The sequence below is a fragment of the Leopardus geoffroyi genome, chromosome A1 (assembly GCF_018350155.1).
Source record: "Leopardus geoffroyi isolate Oge1 chromosome A1, O.geoffroyi_Oge1_pat1.0, whole genome shotgun sequence".
Taxonomy (NCBI): domain Eukaryota; kingdom Metazoa; phylum Chordata; class Mammalia; order Carnivora; family Felidae; genus Leopardus; species Leopardus geoffroyi.
Genome location: NC_059326.1, coordinates 144,403,830 through 144,423,423, shown reverse-complemented (window position 1 = coordinate 144,423,423; position 19,594 = coordinate 144,403,830). Strand labels below are relative to the sequence as shown.

General features: G+C 35.3%; 1 protein-coding gene across 5 annotated transcripts in view; it reads right to left on the bottom strand.

Annotated features, from left to right (window-relative positions):
* The window catches only part of MSH3 (mutS homolog 3), a 195,721-nt gene that overhangs the window by 68,455 nt on the left and 107,672 nt on the right, over positions 1-19,594 (bottom strand). For all 5 annotated transcript variants that reach the window (XR_006716774.1, XR_006716773.1, XM_045496991.1 and 2 more), the window contains exons 14-18: positions 19,155-19,342; positions 18,254-18,422; positions 12,371-12,435; positions 9,897-10,013; positions 3,970-4,077 (exon numbers count right to left, since the gene is read on the bottom strand). Coding sequence is in view for 3 of the 5 variants with exons in the window: in XM_045496991.1 (XP_045352947.1) it covers positions 3,970-4,077; positions 9,897-10,013; positions 12,371-12,435; positions 18,254-18,422; positions 19,155-19,342 (647 nt within the window). In the remaining 2 variants the exon portion in view is untranslated. The remainder of the gene's footprint in view (positions 1-3,969; positions 4,078-9,896; positions 10,014-12,370; positions 12,436-18,253; positions 18,423-19,154; positions 19,343-19,594) is intronic.

Genomic DNA, 19,594 nt, shown 5'->3' with positions numbered 1-19,594 from the left:
TTCAGACACTTAAATACTAGCTTAAAATGCATTTTAGATGAAGGTTTCCTATTTGGTGGCTATTTACACTCAATTTTATTTCTGCTAAAAAAAGAGAAGTTGATTTTATTTCCTAAAGTTTATGGTATGATTTTTCATTTAAAAATATTCAGGTGGATTTTTCTTTTAAGAAAAATTAAAAAAAAAATTTTTTACATGTTTATTTACTTTTGAGAGAGAGAGAGAGAAAGAGCGTGAGCGAGCGGTGGGGAGGGGCAGAGAGAGAGGCAGACACAGAATCTGAAGCAGGCTCCAGGCTCCATGCTGTCAGCACAGAGCCTGAGGTGGGGCTCAAACTCACAAGCTGTGAGATCATGACCTGAACCAAGGTCAGATGCTTAACCGATTGAGCCATCCAGGCACCCCAGTGAATTTTTCTTTATACAAAATATATAGTATCCAATTTGGAAAGTATTTTAGCATATGAAATATTTCCTGAACTCATTTTCCTGACAGAATATGTCGTTTGGAACAATCCTACTGAGGACAAAAAGAAAAATTAGATAAAGTATAGAAAATAGTTACTTGATGGTACCTGATAACTAACAAGACATCAAGGAATTATCAAGCCAAGACCTGGGGCAGGAGAGAGTCCCAGGGAGTGTGTTGATTCCTGAGGAAATAGCTGAGGGTAAAGACAAGGGATAGCCTGGCTCTGGACTGAGACACCAATAGGCTGCACACCAGGCATAAGAAATACATTTGAAGCAATAATGGCAGCTTTTGAACCTCTGAGTCATCTCAAGCCCAGATAAGATGACAGATTATTTAGATTAAGTGATGCCAGAGTATTTTCAGCGTCTCAAGATGTCTAGTAGAAGCAAATGTGACTCCTTCAGAGGAAATATAACATCAAGTTATTTCTATAATGATTGTACAAATATAATGCCTATAACATAATCAAAACAACCAGGCATCAAAAAGATATAAGAACAAAAATGAACAAAAACAAGGCAAGAGAAACAAGGCAACAAGGACCCATAAGGACTCCAATATTTGAATTATCAGACACAGACTTTAAGATAACGATGCTTATCATGTTCAAAGAGACAGATAAGATAGAGAACCAAAAATGATTTTTAAAAAATAAACTGAATGGGTATGAAACATACTAACATACCCCATATTTTTATTAAAGACAAATAATTTTTAAAATACTTAATCCTTCTGATTTTTAAAATAAGCATCTTTGAAAAATATTATCTGCTATTTACTAAGTACTTATCATCTGTCTGGTCCTGCTTAAAAAGTTAATATAGATTTACCTCAGTTAATCGGCACATCTCTTGAGAGGTAGGTATTATGGCAATGCAGAACCTGAGGATCAGAGAGGTTAAGTAACTTGCTTAAGGTCAGCTGTTAAATAACCAAGCAAGTATTCAAAACCATGTCTGTCTGATCCAAAGTCTACACTATGAAAGATATGCTTTAAAAGAGTTCAAATTTTACTTATGCAAATCAAGTAGTCTCTTGATATATGGACTAGAAGATGCCAAAAAAAGGAGAAGTCCCTAAATGAAAAATCTAGGACCAAACCTGTCTAGTGTATATACTTAAAATGTTTGTTAAATCTCTGATGAGTCTACAAATTAATCAGAGTTTTATAGTGATGTAATAAGGGATGTATTTTCACTCCTCAGAGATTTTGCCAAACCTACATCTCCATAAAGAATTCCTGGGGCGCCCGAGGAGCTCAGTCAGTTAAGCGTCTGACTCTTGGTTTCAGCTCAGGTCACGATCTCACAGTTTGTACGGTCGAGCCCCGCGTCAGGCTCTGTGCTGACAGTACAGAGCCTGCTTGAGATTCTTTCTTCCCCACTCTCTCAGCCCTTCCCCACTATGTGCATGCACACTCTCTCTCAAAATAAATGAACATAACAAAAAAATGAAAGAAAAAAACTTATATACGATGTGTAATATATATATGTTTAAGTTTACATGGTTCCTCTGGTCTTACTAGCTGCAGCATCAGCAGTAACAAATGGCAAAAGGCCACTTGAAGAAGTATAAGAAGAGGTAAGCCAGGCACAAGTATTTTTCAGTGGGAAGAGCTTTGCAGGAAGACACAGTAAGGGCATAGGTTGTAGCCGATCCTCTACTTAATTCACCAAAAGAATCCTTTAGGAAAAGTTAGCTTCACAAACCTTGTACAGCAAGAAAGAAGTCCTACTAAGATCACAGTACATAAGGAAGAAATCAAGTCAATGGAGAGTAGATTCTTATTCTCCCAGAACTAGATTCAACTACAGTAAATTTACAGATCTCATTTTTATGGATGATAAATGGGATAAAATTTTTGAAGCCCTCTGATGTGAGAAGAAATTGGGCAATAGTGAAAATGCAAAGAACCTATTTTAAACAAAACTATTGTGCCCAACACTGTTGGTCTCCACACATAAATAGATGGCAAAACAAAATGAAATGAAATAGCAAAGTACGTTTTTAATCTAAAACTGGCATAGCCAATTCCTGCAATTCTCCTCCCCTAAATAAATAAATAAATAAATAAATAAATAAATACTTTACAACAACCAATGTTTTTAACATCCACTATGGGTATTATGCTAGGTATAAAGAACATTGAAAAATGTTCAAAAAAAAGCTATTTGGCTCAAACTAAAGAGCAACCAAGATATGAAAGACGTATGAACAGCAAAACATATCTACTCAAACACAATGAATTCTGTATGTCACAAGCACTGACAGGCAGTAAGACATCTATGTTTTCTTTTTATTCCTCACCATAGCCAGTGAGGTAAATATTCCCTTAAATTTCCTTAAGTATATGAAAAAATAGGCTTTGTGCTACAAACTGAATGTTTGTGTCCTCCCCAAAATTCATATGAAACCTAATGTGATGGTATTAGGAGGTGAGGCCTTTGGAAGGCGATTGGTTCATAAGAGCCCTCATGAGTCGGCTATGCTTTTATGAAACAGGTAGCCCAGAGAGCCCCCAATATGGCAATGTCTCCAGACCCAGAGAACCACCAGCACAAAATTCTAGCCTGGGGGAGCCACAGGTGGGAGCCAGGCACAGAGCACCAGCAGACATGGGAATATCACAAAGAAACACTTCAGGGGTGGGGCCCAGGCATAGGGCCACCAAAGGGGCAACATGACCTGGAGCTCTGGGGGCCCAATCTTTGCCCAGCAAAACTACAGGAACAGAAATGCTGCCCCAGTGGGTCTGGAAGGTAGGATCCTCACCCAGTGGGCCTGGAGGGCACAGCACTGAGCCAAAGATTTGGCTCAAGCTTAAGGTTTTAAATTTAAGGAAGAAAAATTTGAGAGCAATAGAGAACACTTCCTCAAAATGGATCATACAATGAGTCCCAGCCATATCTGATTTAGATGGTATTTATAATCATGAAGTGAAACATATTACAAAGTGTTTAAGTCAAAGCTAACAAATGAAAGGATTATGCTTTTTAAAAAATGTCACCAGAGCGCCTGGGTGGCTCAGTTGGTTAAGCATCTGACTTCGGCTCAGGTCATAATCTCGCAGATTCGTGGGTTTGAGCCCCATGTCGGGCTCTGTGCAGACAGCCTGGAGGCTGAAGCCTGCTTTGGATTCTGTGTCCCCCTCTCTCTCTGCCCCTCCCCGACTCACACTCTGCCTCTGTCTCTCAAAAATGAATAAACATTAAAAAAAATTTTTTTTAAATGTCACCCACATAAACTTAAAAACTGAAATATATAACAGTCACTTCTGGAGTCACATCTGCTTTCACCGTACTAAATGACAGAGCAAGCAAGAAAGGAATGTGTTAATTTCAAATCAAGCTATATGTGTTGACATTCAGCTTTACAAAGGGTGCAAAATATTTGCAAATTTTAATATTTTATAATAAAAATGCTAAAATTAGTGGAATAATGCCATCTAATCTAAAGCACTGAAAGGGGAGGGGGGAGTGTTAAAAAATACATTACCTGCAGTAATTTCCTTGCTTAGCGACCTTGGCCAGGGAGAAAATGCAGTCAACAGTTGCTAGGTGATGTACTGCTTTACACAAGGAGTGATAATGTTCACTAAAATCCCTACAGAAGCAACAACAAAAAGGTGAGGACACTGATTTCTTAGAGCTATAAAAGCTGTACAATAAGTAATCACTTTATTAGTTAAGATGAGCATAAACAAAATAACCAGGGATACCTAAGAAACATGGAAATTACACTGAAATACTTTTCAGTTTGATATAATAATTTGATTACTGAGGCTTCTTTTGTTTCATTTGGATAGAACTACATATATTTAAAATAACTTCTATAAAAAGATGTGTACTATTAACACCATATTACACATTTCATTTGACCATGACAAGTCAACTTAGATATAATTAACACAAATGTGATCATTTTCATTCAACTTAAATAACATGAACTACCCAGATGGGTCAGCCTCCCTTTGTGCTTCTCCTTGATAGCATCATACAAACTAGGATTAACAGTTTCAATATCTTTTTCTCACGCTGAATTGGAAGCTTCTTGATGGTAGAGTCCATGTTAGTCTGATTTGCTTATCATTATCAAGCCCTAACATACCGCCCATAACTTTGGTATACAGTAGCCATTATAATAAATTTTGTTAAAGGCAAGCAAGAAAAGTACTTTTTTTCAGTGATCTTCAGTTATATTATTAAAAATGCATATATAAATTAAATTTTAGATTTATTTTTAAAAAGATAACAATCATTGTCTCAAATTTTTGGCTAACTAAATAGCTGGTGATTAAAAGCTTAGAAAACTGTTATTGAAAGATGTATTTAAAAATATATAGGAATGTATGCAAGTGTTTTCTTTCTTTTTTTTTTTTACTTAAATTATTCCATTATCTCATATCACAGGTATACTTTACAACCTTTCAAAGAAGATTCCCTCCAAAATGAGAGTATTATGCTGAATGCTTCCCTTAAAAAAGATTTCTCTGTTGTACAATGTGTTTCAGAAACTTTGAGATTTAATCTGTTTACTTCTTAAATGCAAAAGTTTTAGAGTACTTCCTAGCTTGAAAAGGATATCCCGATTAAGCTACTATGTAATCAGTTATTCCTATATCATCACTATATTGAGTTTTTAGAATCTGTAATATGATTTTTCCAGTAATATTATATAAAGGTATTGTATATACATGACTTTTCCAAATAGAGGCAACATTTTAAGTATCCAGTTTTGCTTTTGTGTTAACTTTATGAACTGAAAAGTATATTTACAGTATATTTTATACCTCTTTGTCTGAACATAGTATAACAAATATAATTTACCTATTTCTCACTGAATTAATGTTCATTAAAACAAGCAAGAATTCCACTAACAGTGTTAAGAAATCCACAGCAAAAAGGAGATTGGACCCTGGCATCAGATAGATAATGTTCTGTTGTCACCTTAAAAATGACTCAGTTTGGAGGCTCCTGGGTGGCTCAGTTGGTTAAGCATCTGACTTCTGGTTTCAGGTCAGGTCATTATCTCACGGTCATGAGTTTGCGCCCCACATCAGGCTCTGTGCTGGCAGTGCAGAGCCTCCTTGGGATTCTCTCCCCTTCTCTCTCTGCCCCTCCCCCACTCACACTATGTCTTTCTCAAAATAAATAAATAAACAAACAAAATGACTCAGTTTTGAAGATGTCACATGGTACACAGACCTTACATTCCTAAGTGACTGCTCAGTGATCATGCCTTGTTATTCCCGGTGTAACTTCAATTTAGATCTAACCACTGGTTTACCTCTTGGGTTGTGTCCTATTCTGTCCCTGTTCTCATCACTGACCCATTTGGTCTTCCTATCCTGGCACTCTGTTTTGCCAGAGAGCAGCTACATTTGATATTTCTGCTCTTATCTCCCTTGATGTGAATATCAAAGTACCTTCAGCTTTAAACATCAGTCATTTTTTTCATACTCTCACTCCCTCCTTCTCAGGTCTTGTCCAGGCCAGCAAGACCCTAATTTAATTTGCTACTTATCTAGGAGACTTCGGTTGAGGGTAACTGTCCTTGATGATATTCTAGTATATGGAATTGAAATGAGTGACACATCTCTCAGGGGGTACCATTTCAGTTAAAAAAAAAAAAGAAAGAAAGAAAGAAAAAGAAAAAAGAAAAGGCAGAGAGAGATAAGGGGATTATTTTGATGTAGCCTATTATGTTCTTTCTCATGTCAATTACATAAATAAGACATGTGAATAAAATAAAAAACTGTCATAAACCTTTAATATCACCATTATAACTCTTACAAAGTCTTGTTTGACTTCTTGATCTTTGTCCACTTGCTACACTTCCCCAAATTTCAAAGAGATTACCCATACCTAGAAAAATGACAAGCTAAAAAACGGGCAACTCAAGTAACAATCTGATAGACTGGGATTACAACATAACATGAAACTTTATCACTAAGCCACCAACAAATTTAAGAATGAAGCCATTAACCTCTGGTCAAAAGAGATTGCTAGGTCCACAGGAAAAAGATTAAGACACTTGGGTTCTAAAGCTGTTATGACAGTTTACCATCAGATGTTGCCCAATGACATCTGAAGTTAACAAAAAGAAAGTTATCTTATTTTTTATTTACAAATTTATTTCTAAAATATTTAACTACTGTACAGGAGGCATTATAACTTAATTTTTTAAAAATCTGTAATCAAGATTATTCAACATCCACAGCCCATCTTCTAGAATACAGAAGAAGAGACACATTTTTTGAGAGAAGTTTCCATTTACTTTTGAAAGAACTTTCTTTTAGCCTTGATTTCTTGCAATATTTTGATCCAAACTAGTATGACTAACGCATAACATTATCTCAATAAGAGACATACACGTGTATAGCTGGTATTCAATCCCCTGACATCAGGTTCATTGAGGTTAATCATTTTTTTAAAATGACATCATATTCACACCATCTGGCACCTTAATAAGTACTGTGCTTAACAATATTGTTCTCAAGTGGGGGCTCTAGTTGCAAAAGCTGTAGCTAAAATTGAGCCAATATTTTTTTTGATAAAAATATAATGTATTTTTCTTATTTTGAAAGTAATGTAAGTACATTAAAGATACTTTTGATAGCATGTCTTTGCAAAGTAAATTAAAATCTCCAGTAACCTCACCATCCAGAAATAATCAGTTAATACTCGAGGATATATATAAATACATTTCTTCAAAGAAGATACATAAATGGCCAATAAGCATATTGATAATATAATAATGGCATACATATATTTAATCTTATAAGATAAAAGGTTTGTATGCCCTGTATGTATATGAATTTACACATTACTGTTTTGCATCTTTCCTGCACTTAGCAATGCAACATGAATATCATATCCTTTGTGATATTGTATTTAATGTCAGCTTACTCATAGCAACTCTCAAAGTGGTGGTATGATGAAAGTAAAATTCTCCTGGGTTAATTTGGTAGAAGGGCCCAGGCAGCGGGCTGAAGCAGTAAGAATGGTATGCAGAAATGGTGGGGTGCTACAAGGGAACAACAGAAGGGACAAATCAAAGAGACATTTCAAAGGCAAAAAAGACAAACAGGATAACAGATAAAGGGACAAAAAGGAAGACAGAATCAAGAATAAAGCCAAAGTGTTTGCACTGGGAGATGTGAACTTCCTTTAGCCTAGAATATTAGCAATGAGAACATAAACCAGATGTGTAAAATTGTGTGTACTGTGAATAGAGTGAATATGTATCAACTCACCAAATTGCAGGATCCTAGAATGTGGTCCCTGAAGCCTGAAAGGAATCTAATTTCCATGTCTCAGTGATACTTCTTTTTTTTTTAATTTTTTTTTTTTCAACGTTTATTTATTTTTGGGACAGAGAGAGACAGAGCATGAACGGGGGAGGGGCAGAGAGAGAGGGAGACACAGAATCGGAAACAGGCTCCAGGCTCTGAGCCATCAGCCCAGAGCCCGACGCGGGGCTCGAACCCACGGACCGCGAGATCGTGACCTGGCTGAAGTCGGACGCTTAACCGACTGCGCCACCCAGGCGCCCCTCTCAGTGATACTTCTAAGTGCAAAACAGGAGAACTAGAGACTCAAAGTCCCTGAAAACCCTTAAAACAGAAAATTGAAAGCGAAGTGGAAAAGGAAACGAATACACCACTAAGTTTCTATCCCTGGGTCCACAACTAGGAGTCAAGATAACCTCAGGAGATTCAGGACAAATAAAGTGGAATGTCTTTCTGATGCTATAATCCAAGACTCCTCTGGGCAAACAGCTACCTTTTAAAAACTGTCACAAAGAATCTTTTTTTTTCACTCGCCAGACTGGTTACTTAGCTCCTGGAGAACCTCGCTGAATACTTACTGTTTAAGGTTTTGTTTTTTTTTTTTTCAACGTTTATTTATTTTTGGGACAGAGAGAGACAGAGCATGAACGGGGGGGGGGGGGGGGGGGCAGAGAGAGGGAGACACAGAATCGGAAACAGGCTCCAGGCTCTGAGCCATCAGCTTAGAGCCTGACGCAGGGCTCAAACTCCCGGACCGTGAGATCGTGACCTGGCTGAAGTCGGACGCTTAACCGACTGCGCCACCCAGGCGCCCCCTGTTTAAGGTTTTAAAGAGAAAGACTACCAGAGAGATTTCTGTTCAGAGTGATGCCTACGTATTTACCATAGGCAGCCTCTACAACCTGATGGTAAAGGGCACAACCTACCACTAGATACCCTGAGTTGAATAACTTACTCCTTATTTCTGTATCTCAATTAATTCATTTGTAAATAGGGGGTGATAATATCTCACTCAAAGATATCATCTGAAGAATAATAAAGTGCTTGGATGAGCGGTTCATAGCTGTGGACTCATGAAGGTCAATTGTACATCTCTTTTCCCAACTCCAATCCAGCAGCAGCTTGAAATCAGCCCAGGTAGGAGTGTTTACACTACAGAAATCAACAAGCACCACAAACACTACTATTCTTCCAGACAGCTGGCTGTTTATCATTTATTTACCAGCACACCCCAGACTTAACCCTGTCCATATGAACACACAGCTATGAATAAATCCAGCTATGAAACATTCTTTGAGGCAATGGCAAGGGCTCTTCAAAAGAAAATCTCATAAAAAACAAAAAAATGTGGGAGATTATTCTAGATTCAACTAGAAAAGAAACATAGTAACAAAATGCAACATGTGAAAGTTGATTTGAGCTTTCATTTAAAAATCAGGGAGGGGGGCAGAATTAAAGAAACTCAATATTCCTTAAATTAATATCAATTTTTTAGATGTGATAATGGTGTTAAGATTATATAGTATAAAGTCCTTAGTTTTAGATGTATGCTTAATTAAGATTTAGGGGGAGGGGTGAAGTGTTATAGTGTCTAAAATGTACTTTCAAATGTTCAGAAAAAAAAGTCTATGAGAGATATAAAAAAAATGTGGCAAAATGCTAACACTTGATAAATGTAAGTGAAGAGAGTGTCAGCGTTCATTTCAACTTTCCCATGTTTAAAATTCTCTAAAATAAAAAGTTAGGAAATACATAGGATGTAAAATAAGAAAAAAAATTAAATGGAGATAATAAAAACAGAACAACTAACCCATATTTGTCCACCTCTGAAAATATTAGGCCTTTTTTATAAGTAAATGATATCCAAAGTGGAATTTCAAAACGTGACTCTACCAACCATCCTTAGCAACTAAATGTAGGTACAGTAACAATAAACTATATTAGGTCTCTCATTACGGACTAAGATGAGCTTACATTTCAATGGACTAAAAATAAAATGAGAGAACACATGTACTCAACTATGTTATGGCAGGTCACAAGCAGTAATCTCTACTTTTCTTTTTGATAGAAAGATTTTCCGGTCTATTTCTCATAGCAAAAAGTCAGAGTATATTTTTCATTGTAAACTCACTCTAGAAAATCAAGCCATTCAGCACTGCAGTCAAGGACTAGCTGCTCCCGGAGCTGATTCAGACGTCTGTAATTTTCTACAATAAAAGGAGAGTGAAAGCGGCTCACAGCTTTTGTGCTAGAAGAGGGGAAGAAACATAAATAGGAAATCAAGGTTACTAAGAAACCACTAATACCTTCACTTCAGAAAATTAAAGTAGTTATTTATTATTCTCTGATGAACCTTGAAAGTAAATAGCTGTAAACAGAGAACATTCTTTAATTATGGTCCTGAATTCTATTGATTCCAAAGATCTCTGTTGTAAATAAAGTACTTGGAGTTCATAGGACTTTGTTCAGGAAGCTCTAAAATGCATTTTAAATTATACCCATACGACAAGTTCAAAGTTTAGAGTTTCCGTTTCATAAGCAGAAAGCTTTTTTCTTTAAGTTACACTAAATGAAAATGCTTGCTTATTGAAAAAAAGATCAGAAGCAAATAAGTCCTGACAAAGCTGGATACACTGATGATGGTCATAATATTCTTTAAGTTTTATACTTTTCTGTATGACTACAGTATTTTAGTGAAAAAAAGAAAACTATAAAGAATTACAAAGAATAGCAATGCATTAATTCAGGAGGCAATCAAAGAAGAATGCTTCGTTATCTAACTGTAGATTCACAGCGGCTCCAGAAGGGAAGAAATACCACATGCTCCTCGTCTGAGCTTGTGTATAATCTCTGCTTCTTCATCAAGAAACTGCAGAACACAAGAGGGCCTGCCACAGGTCCCCAGTCAAAAAGTCTGGCCCAAGGCTCTAACTCTGCCTGCCACTTACTTGCTGTGTGACTTTGGGCAAATATAACTGATCTTCTCTCAACATCACTTTCTTCATCTATAAAATGGGGATAATGACAGTATTTATGACATAGGTACTGTTAACAGGATAAGATAGTGCTTAGCAAGGTGCCAATGTCCCATGACATTAGCACCCAATGTTAAGCATTGTTTTGTGGATGTGGTGATTATTACCACTGTTGATGTTATTATTATGTTTGAACCTTTGAGAAGAGAAGGTTGGAGTTAAGTGACAGGCAGGTGATGAAAGACTGCACCTCTGTTCTTTGTTTGCTCCCCACTCCTGTTACAAGTATGTTTAATTTGGCAAGTTATTGGAACAGGGGTGGGACTTTCACATGCAAAACCTGACTGATAATCTAACCTATCCCTGTCAAGGTTCTGATGGCCAAGTAACATATAAAATATTACAATGAGCTTCCCCCAAACGATCTTATTTATTCTTGCAATTTACATCATTGAATGTTCACAAGATGCTGACAATGATTTATGCCTTCCTTATTGCTTCTGAATTATCAGCTAGACTTCTATGCAAACCTATTTGTCATAGCTTTCTCTTCCGACAAAATTCATTCAGTGAAACATTTCAGTTTCTTAGATAATTAGATGCACAATTTTAAATAACTTCTCTTCATAAAGCATATTTTGATTCATTAGCTATAGTATAGGACAGAAAACGAAAGAATACTTGCAAGGAGAGAAAACATCCCCTGAAAACAAAATACTCAAATCTCAATTATGGCTTCTAGTAACACGTAAGAAAAACAAGCTAAAGAAACCCATGATTGTACCTTCAGGATTCTTTGATAGTGGCAATAGATACTCATTTTCTTTTTGAATTAAAGTTAAAATTATAATAATCGTTCATACATGTCAAAATTTTCTCCCATCCTTAACATAGTTCCTTCATACAATCACCAGCTACTAGGCTCTCTTATGCTTACTCAGGCAAATCTAACATTTTCATCTAAAGTTCATGCAAACATATTAATAACAGTAGTAATAAATATTTCACAAAGAATACGATTCACAGGAGTATATACTTCTCTAACACCACTTCTTTAAATGAGTCCCCTCTTGGGAATTAATGCCTAACCAAGGAGAAAAGGCAGTCTCAATGTGGTTTTCTAATTTTGTTTTTGATTAAATTTGTTTTCATCAATTCATGATACAACTTACAAAAAAGAAGATGTAAACAACTATTATAATTATGTGGCATGGAAAGCATCAACAATAAAGAAATGCAGAGAGAGCTCAGGGAAGCAGAAAATGAAATTTCAGGTATGGCATTCATCAGAAAATTCAAGCAACCAAATTAATTTTATAAATGAAGATCCCCCAACATTTTTTCATGTGTTTAAAGTGTACTCCAAGGTGTAAGAATAAAACAATAATAAAACAAGAAAACAAATATATACAAATAAGATACTCTTTGGAAAAAATATCTTAAAATCAATGATAAAAAGAGTTTAAAATAATTATTTCTTTGGTTAAAAGTTCCATAAGAAAACCAAAGGGGAAGAATCACATTTAATGTCATGAATATGGTTATTATCATTCCAAAAACATACAGGTGTACATGCTCATAATGTGTCATTATAATTCACGTTAAGAAAAAAATGTATTTTTAAACCTACCTTCCAACCTTAACCCAATCAGTTGGTATACAAGATACAGCAGAATTCTTTATTTCAATCATAAACTAAAAGAAATATAAATAAAAATTACATATTTAAATGATTAACCATTATATTTTTAAAGCTTCCTCAAAACTTCTATCAGTTTAGTAAATACTATTCTAAACATTCAAAATAAATCCAAAACTGTTAAAAGGGAAGTTCATGTATGTCCAAATATATGTTCATGTATACAACCAAATATTAATAACTAGGGTTGTAATACTTGCAATAAAGTACAACTTGTATTCAACAAAAGTTTGTAATAAGCATATAACTTCACAACTTAATGTTTATAACATTATCATGTGCATACTACAAATGGTGATTTTTCTTTAACGGTTCTCTTTCATTTATTAGTACCCACTTACTTAAGAATTCTATTACTCAGTAATACGATTGAATTTCTAAGTACATACAATTTTAAAATATCAATTATGAAGTGCTATACCAGTTTGAGATATGGTCCATCCCTTATTCTGAACAGAAGAGGATTTATTGTCACGGCTGTTACACAAAGAGCCCAATATCTAAAAGTATCCTCATGAAAAAGCACAGATTTCTTCAGCTATCAAAAGATATTTTATCCCAAGGGTGTTTTCTTTAAGTTTTCACTTATATGAACTATATCTTTATTAAGCCAACTGCGTTCTGCAAGCAAGCTTTTCTGAAATCGGCCAGGAAGCAAGTGAAATCAACTTCTACTATCATGCCTTTCATTTTTAGCATTAGTTGTAGGTCATCTCTTCCTCCTGCTTACTCTCCTGTATTATTGCAATGAAATTCAATGTTTTATTTAAGTGAATAAACACACAAACATTTATTTTGTACAGGAGGGAACCCAGAAGCTATGTGGCTACCAGTAATTTTGAGATGGCGGCAGGAACTTCTTTACGTATACCAGTTTTATAACATTTTAGGTATTCACAATATGCATATTATTAGTAGTGTTGGCCTATCTTTCGAGTTTATTTTTCTGTGTAGTTTTTCACAGAAATTATATTTCATAGAAACAACATAGAAATTATTGGAGTGCCTGGGTGGTTCAGTCAGTTTAGTGTCCGACTCTTGGTTTCAGCTCAGGTCATGCTCTCACGGTTCATGAGTTCAAGCCCCACATTGAGCTCTGTGCTGACAGCGTACAGCCTGCTTGGGATTCTCTCTCTCCTTTTCTCTCTCTCTCCCTTGCTCGTGCACGCTCTCTCTCTCAAAATAAGTAAATAAACGTTAAAAAAAAAAGATTCTGCTTAAAAAAATAATATAGAAATTATTGGTTAATTTTAAGAATTTTCATTCTGAGAAAAAATTTCGCAACTAATGAGGTCTTCTTATATGGAGACAATACAATTTCAAACCTGCTACACCCAGTTAAACAATTAAGAGTGAAGAGTCTAAAAACTAGCCTTTGGCTACAAAAAGTAACTGAGGAAAAAACCCACAAAATAAATATCATTGACAAGAAAGATAAAAGCACTTTAAGATTATGCTAAAAAAAACTGCCTAAGTATTATTTTTAAATGCCCAACAAGAAGGTATATTGATCCTTTTATAAAATAATTCTGGGAAGCGCTATGCCTGCAGTAAACTGCAAAATGCAGGACCACAGTGGCTCACTAATACTTGGGAAGAATACATCTAGAACCGTAATAACTAACACAGAGCTCGACCAGAGTTATCAAGGAAAGGAAGGCGGAAATTTTGAAAATTAGTTAAAACTGTCTCACTGGGCAGCCAGGGAGGCTGGCTTACTTAAGTAATTTGCCATAACAGGGCAACATGGGGCACTGGATTCATATCTGTGCCTTGCTACTAGTCATGGCCCTTTGAAGCATGCTGGGAATAGTGTGCACCATATGGTTCAATCTGTAAGTATCAAGGGTCTACTCTAAGGACTACATATCCTCAAAGAAGCCAAATGCAGAGCCAATACTGGATGGAAAACAGGGTGAGAGTTGGAAAAGCCCACATAGACCTTCTGCTTGTTACACCCCTGGGATTACTTCCTGAAGTTGGTGCTGGTCCTATATGTCCTCTTCTTCTCAGCTGGGGTTTCTCCAAAAACAGACTAGCAGGTTTTTGTTCTCTTCTATACTACCTAAGGAATAGGAAAGTTTCTCTCTGTTTCCTTCTACAAATATTCTAAGAATGAGCAGACAGGCCTTTTAAGAATTTTATTGCTACAAAAATGGAAACCAACTAAAATTGGAAATTAACAAATATTTCAGAAAGCTTAGAGTATTCTCACAGCCACTTTCCCTGCTCTACAGTCCCTGTTTCTTAGGTGGTGATGCAAAGTGTGCCATGATTTGTTCTAGCAATTTCTCTCATACTCCTAGGATCCAATTCTTTGTTGCTTAAATGTCAGATACCATTACTCAACTACAGTCTGTCATATCACTGGGCTGGCATCATGGCTAAGTTTGCTTAATTCACTCCAGAAACTGCTCTCTGTTTTCTTCAATACCACACTTAACCCATTCCTACTATCCCCCTTTTCTTTCTTCTCCTCAAGAGTCTTCAAATATTTTTTTTAATTTAGAAGCAAGATTTAATGGAGAATGCTTTTCATATCTTAAACATACCAAGCAGAATCTGGATATGCTGCATGTTGTGAACTAATGTTTTTTCCTAAAGATTTCTGCCTAATATTTCTTCCCTTTCTCCTAGGAATAATACTTACCAGTACTACTCCAAATCTAAATATCACCCCATATCCATTCCATATTTGATTCAAGATTAAAAGATAATTCTCTAGGGGCACCTGGGTGGCTCAGTCAGTTATCTGACTCTTGATTTTGGTTCAGGTCATGATCTCATGGTTGTGGGATCAAGCCCTGCCTGCTTGGGATTCTCTCTCCCTCTCTCTCTGCCCCTCGCCCACTCGCACATGCGTACACTCTCTGTCTCTGTCTCTGGTCTCTCTGTCTCTTTCAAATAAATAAATAAACATTAAAAAAAAAAGATGATTCTCTGTATATCTAAAATATGGGAAAGACTATCATAGAAGCAGTGAACTAAGTTTCTGCTTTCATTATTTTCTTACAAATACTATCAGAGTCAGAGATAATAATGTGCATAGCCAGTAAGGCTTATAGTATTCTAATAAGTACATAAAAACTGGAAACAGAGGTGAAAAATGAATGTTCTCAAAAGTTAATACTGGCTTGACAATCTACTTATTTTTACCAATAATGACAAAATCCATGTACTACATGGGGCTGCTAAAACAGGTTTTTTAAAAATTGTTACACGTTATATGTACAGAATAAAATTTTAGAAGAGAAGGGTATAAAAGAAGAGCATATATAAATTAAGGACTTTCCTGCTATCCTCTTTCATTTCTCAGAGGTAATCATATTTGACAGAGTCGGTTCTCTGTACTTTAAGTATTTCTGAATAATTTGTAGGTTTTTAAAACAGAATTTGATAACAATGCTGAAAATCTAGAATTCATGTGGTGTTTGAATAGAATCACTAATTCTCAAAAAATGTTATAAAAGTGATTCTGTACTGATGTACTATTAAAATTCTGTATGTTTTTTTTAAAAACCATTAAGAATCCATCCCACAGTTAATAACTAAGAAATTTCTTGCCTCAAACTCATCACCTTAACCTGAAGGTTAAGTAAAGAATAAGATAATTTGTATCTCCCTAATTATTTGTAATCCAATTCCTTCAACTCCATACTGTGCTTCTTCTTAAACTTCATTACCACACTGATATAAAAAACAATAAAACAAAACAAAACACACTAGTCTACTATTGCTTATGAATTCCTGATCAGTTTTCCCCATTTTCACTGTAAAACTGCCAGCTGGATACAGGACTGTCCTCCTAAGACTCAAGTTTTATTTTAGTCTGTGTATTATGAGCTCTAAGATGTCTGGGTTTTATAAAATAAAATGTTAATATTTGTGATTAAAGTGAAATAAGGACATGGTAGAAAGACTGGAGTCAGGCAGGACTGGGCTTCTGACTCGGGTAACTTACCTAACTACTCCAAACCTCAGTTTTCTTTGCTGCAAAATGACAATAGCCCCTTTTTGTGTTATTATAAGGGTTAAATAATACATGTACAGCACTTAGCACCATTCTGAACAAGTGCTTGATAAATGGTAATTATATTAGTAGTAGTAGTAGTAGTATATGAAGAACATTTACATAGTGCTTTAGGATTAAAAAGCACTTTTCATGTATTTTAACTCAATTGGTTTTTAAAGTAGTCTCATGACACAGGTGACTCTGCTGTGGTCACAGAGCATGTAAGTGGGGGAAGGGGCACTTACACACACAGCTTTTCCCCACTTTAACACCAGGTCACCAGTTTTCTACTACCTATCTTTTATTAATGTTATTAAACAGTTTTGATCATCTCATTTTCAACAATAGCTCAGAATAGTGGTGGTAAGGTCATATGTTACTTTGCAAGGTCTTGATTGCATAGTGAAACCAAATGATGCAATTAAATATTTGGTTATGGGAGGGCAACCAAGTATAAAGATTGTCAAATTATTTTTCTGTTATATGGAGTTCTATGTGGAATATACTGCAAAATGTCTGCCTGAGTCCAAAAGATTTAATTTTAGTCCAAAAGACAGGTTGACTTAATCAATGGTCTATTAAATGGCACAAGATTAATAAATGTTTCAGTAAAGATTATAATTTACTGTAGGATTTCTTATTTCAAATGATCATACAAATCAACAATCTTCTCACTAAATATGTAAAGGAATGCAAATATTTAAAAATTTTATTTGAGGGGCGCCTGGGTGGCGCAGTCGGTTAAGCGTCGGACTTCAACTCAGGTCACGATCTCGCGGTCTGTGAGTTCCAGCCCTGCGTCAGGCTCTGGGCTGATGGCTCAGAGCCTGGAGCCTGTTTCCGATTCTGTGTCTCCCCCTCTCTCTGCCCCTCCCCCATTCATGCTCTGTCTCTCTCTGTCCCAAAAATAAATAAACGTTAAAAAAAAAAAATTAAAATTTTATTTGAAATTAAGGTCTTCCCTACTAAAAAAATACCTGTTTTTAAAAATTCTGAATAAAATGTTCATGCTCTGGAAATTATTCACACATTTCCTAATTTGCTATCTTAACGAAGTAGGATTTCTCAAATTCCCTCAGTTAGAATCTTTGTATCTATTAAACACAAGATATAGAAGTAGCATGCCTTAAGACTCAGAATAAGACCGAAGGATACAACTACATTTAAAAGGCATACTTCTTCCTGGTTCTCACTCAGATATTTATAATACCAAACTTTAAACAGTGGTACACATGCCAAAAAAAAACCCAAAATACATTCTAAACGGCACTTACATAATCTTATGGAAGACTCACTAACTGTAGGTTTTCACTATAGTTTTGTGTCTTTTTTTTTTCTTTTTGTTTTTTAGCAGCTATACTAACATCAGAAGGAAACCCTGCCTTTTAATCACTATGATCCAATCAACACAGGTGGTTCTCTTCATATCATTTCATTATCTGCTGGCCAGACATCAAAGACTAACTTCTCTCTCTTGGATTTAGGGTAAATGAATCCTCTAAATTACTATTTACAATAATCATGGTTTTCTATAATACATTTCAAGAAATAATATTAAAACACATGTAACATTACGTTGTATGATTTCACCAGGGAACTAAAGTAAATAAACACAAAATACTGTTACTAAAATCATTCTTATCAAAACAAGGCATTACATCTTATTTCCAAGGAACAAAAGAAAAAATATGAAAACTAAACAAAACAAACTTTCATCCTGTCCTCGGATTTTTGTTCACATTTTAAAGTAGCTTTTCTACTTGAGATAAACTAATGCAAAATAAAATTATGTCTGACATTACCTCCTGTCCTGATACTGTCACATACTGTGCAGAAGGATTTTTTAGTATTTTTCGTATATCTTGCAAATGTATTTGGATCCTGTGAGTAACTTCTTGAATTTCATCCTTCCTCTTTTTTATTAAAGGGAAGTCAGAAAGATCTTTGAATAATTCTGTTTTATCCCCACTTCTAAAAAATGGAAAAAAAAAAAAGCAAATATATATATTGAAGCATACTACTTATACCAATCATCAATTATTTTTCACAGCATGATAAAAGACCAAAGGGTTGGGAGCCAGGAAACGAGGCTCTAATCCCAGTTCTGCCACTAAGTATTTACAGGTAGGTTTCTTCATTTCTTTGAAGACAGACAAAATTATCCTAAAGACATTTTCATTTTGCAAGTTCATGATTTCCATGGTGTGAGAGATAAAATGAAATTTTTTGTTGTTTGCCTATTCAGAAAATAAGCACAAATGAAAATACTGTCTTTTCCCCCCCTTTATACAGAGTTCTTTGTGGGATGAACTGTGAAATGACTACCTCTTAAAGGATAACTTTGCTTCTGTAATTTCTAAATATAAGGCAGACCACTGGATATCTAGCAAATGAGTGTAAGACGCCATCTGCCACCCAATTTTAAATTAATAAATGCTACCAGTTGCTCTGCCTGGACTTTATCTTTTCATCATCCAATACCTAGAGAAGTACTGTATTGTCCTAAATAATGAACTAAGTTTTAGATGGCAGAGGGTTACTTCCAGCTGTAATTGACAGCCTTTAGCATCCAATCACATTTCTAATTTCACAGGCAATTCCTACCATTACTGGTAGGGAAGCTTAGGAATCCATTCACCAAAGGGCAAATACATGAGTTCTTTATTTTCAGCAGTGACAATAATCTACGAATCTACTACTTACTTGGCAGCTTGTTCATTAAGTAGCTTTAAGAAACGCTCCACTGGACTGAGGAGTTCAGGAATTTCTAAAATAAATGTCTGGAGCAAGTCTGACCGAACGTGGGAATTAACAGCAGGTATTAATGCTTGAAATTCTGACTTCAGGTGATACAGGGTTTTGACAATCAAGAAGAACTCTTGTGTAGAACACTGAAAATAGAAATATTTTTTAGCTAAATAATACAAGATATATGAACATGACGTTTAATTAGTGGTCTTTTAATTAATAGTCTTTTTAAAGTTAGACTATAAGAAAATTTTAATTTACTCTATAAACTAGTTAATTGAAATAAAATACTGCTGATACCTTCCAAATGTTAAATCAATAGTTTAAATACTTTATAACATTTTAAAGCTCTCAAGGAAACAATGTGGGTCAGGGATAGTAAAGCCAATATTTGC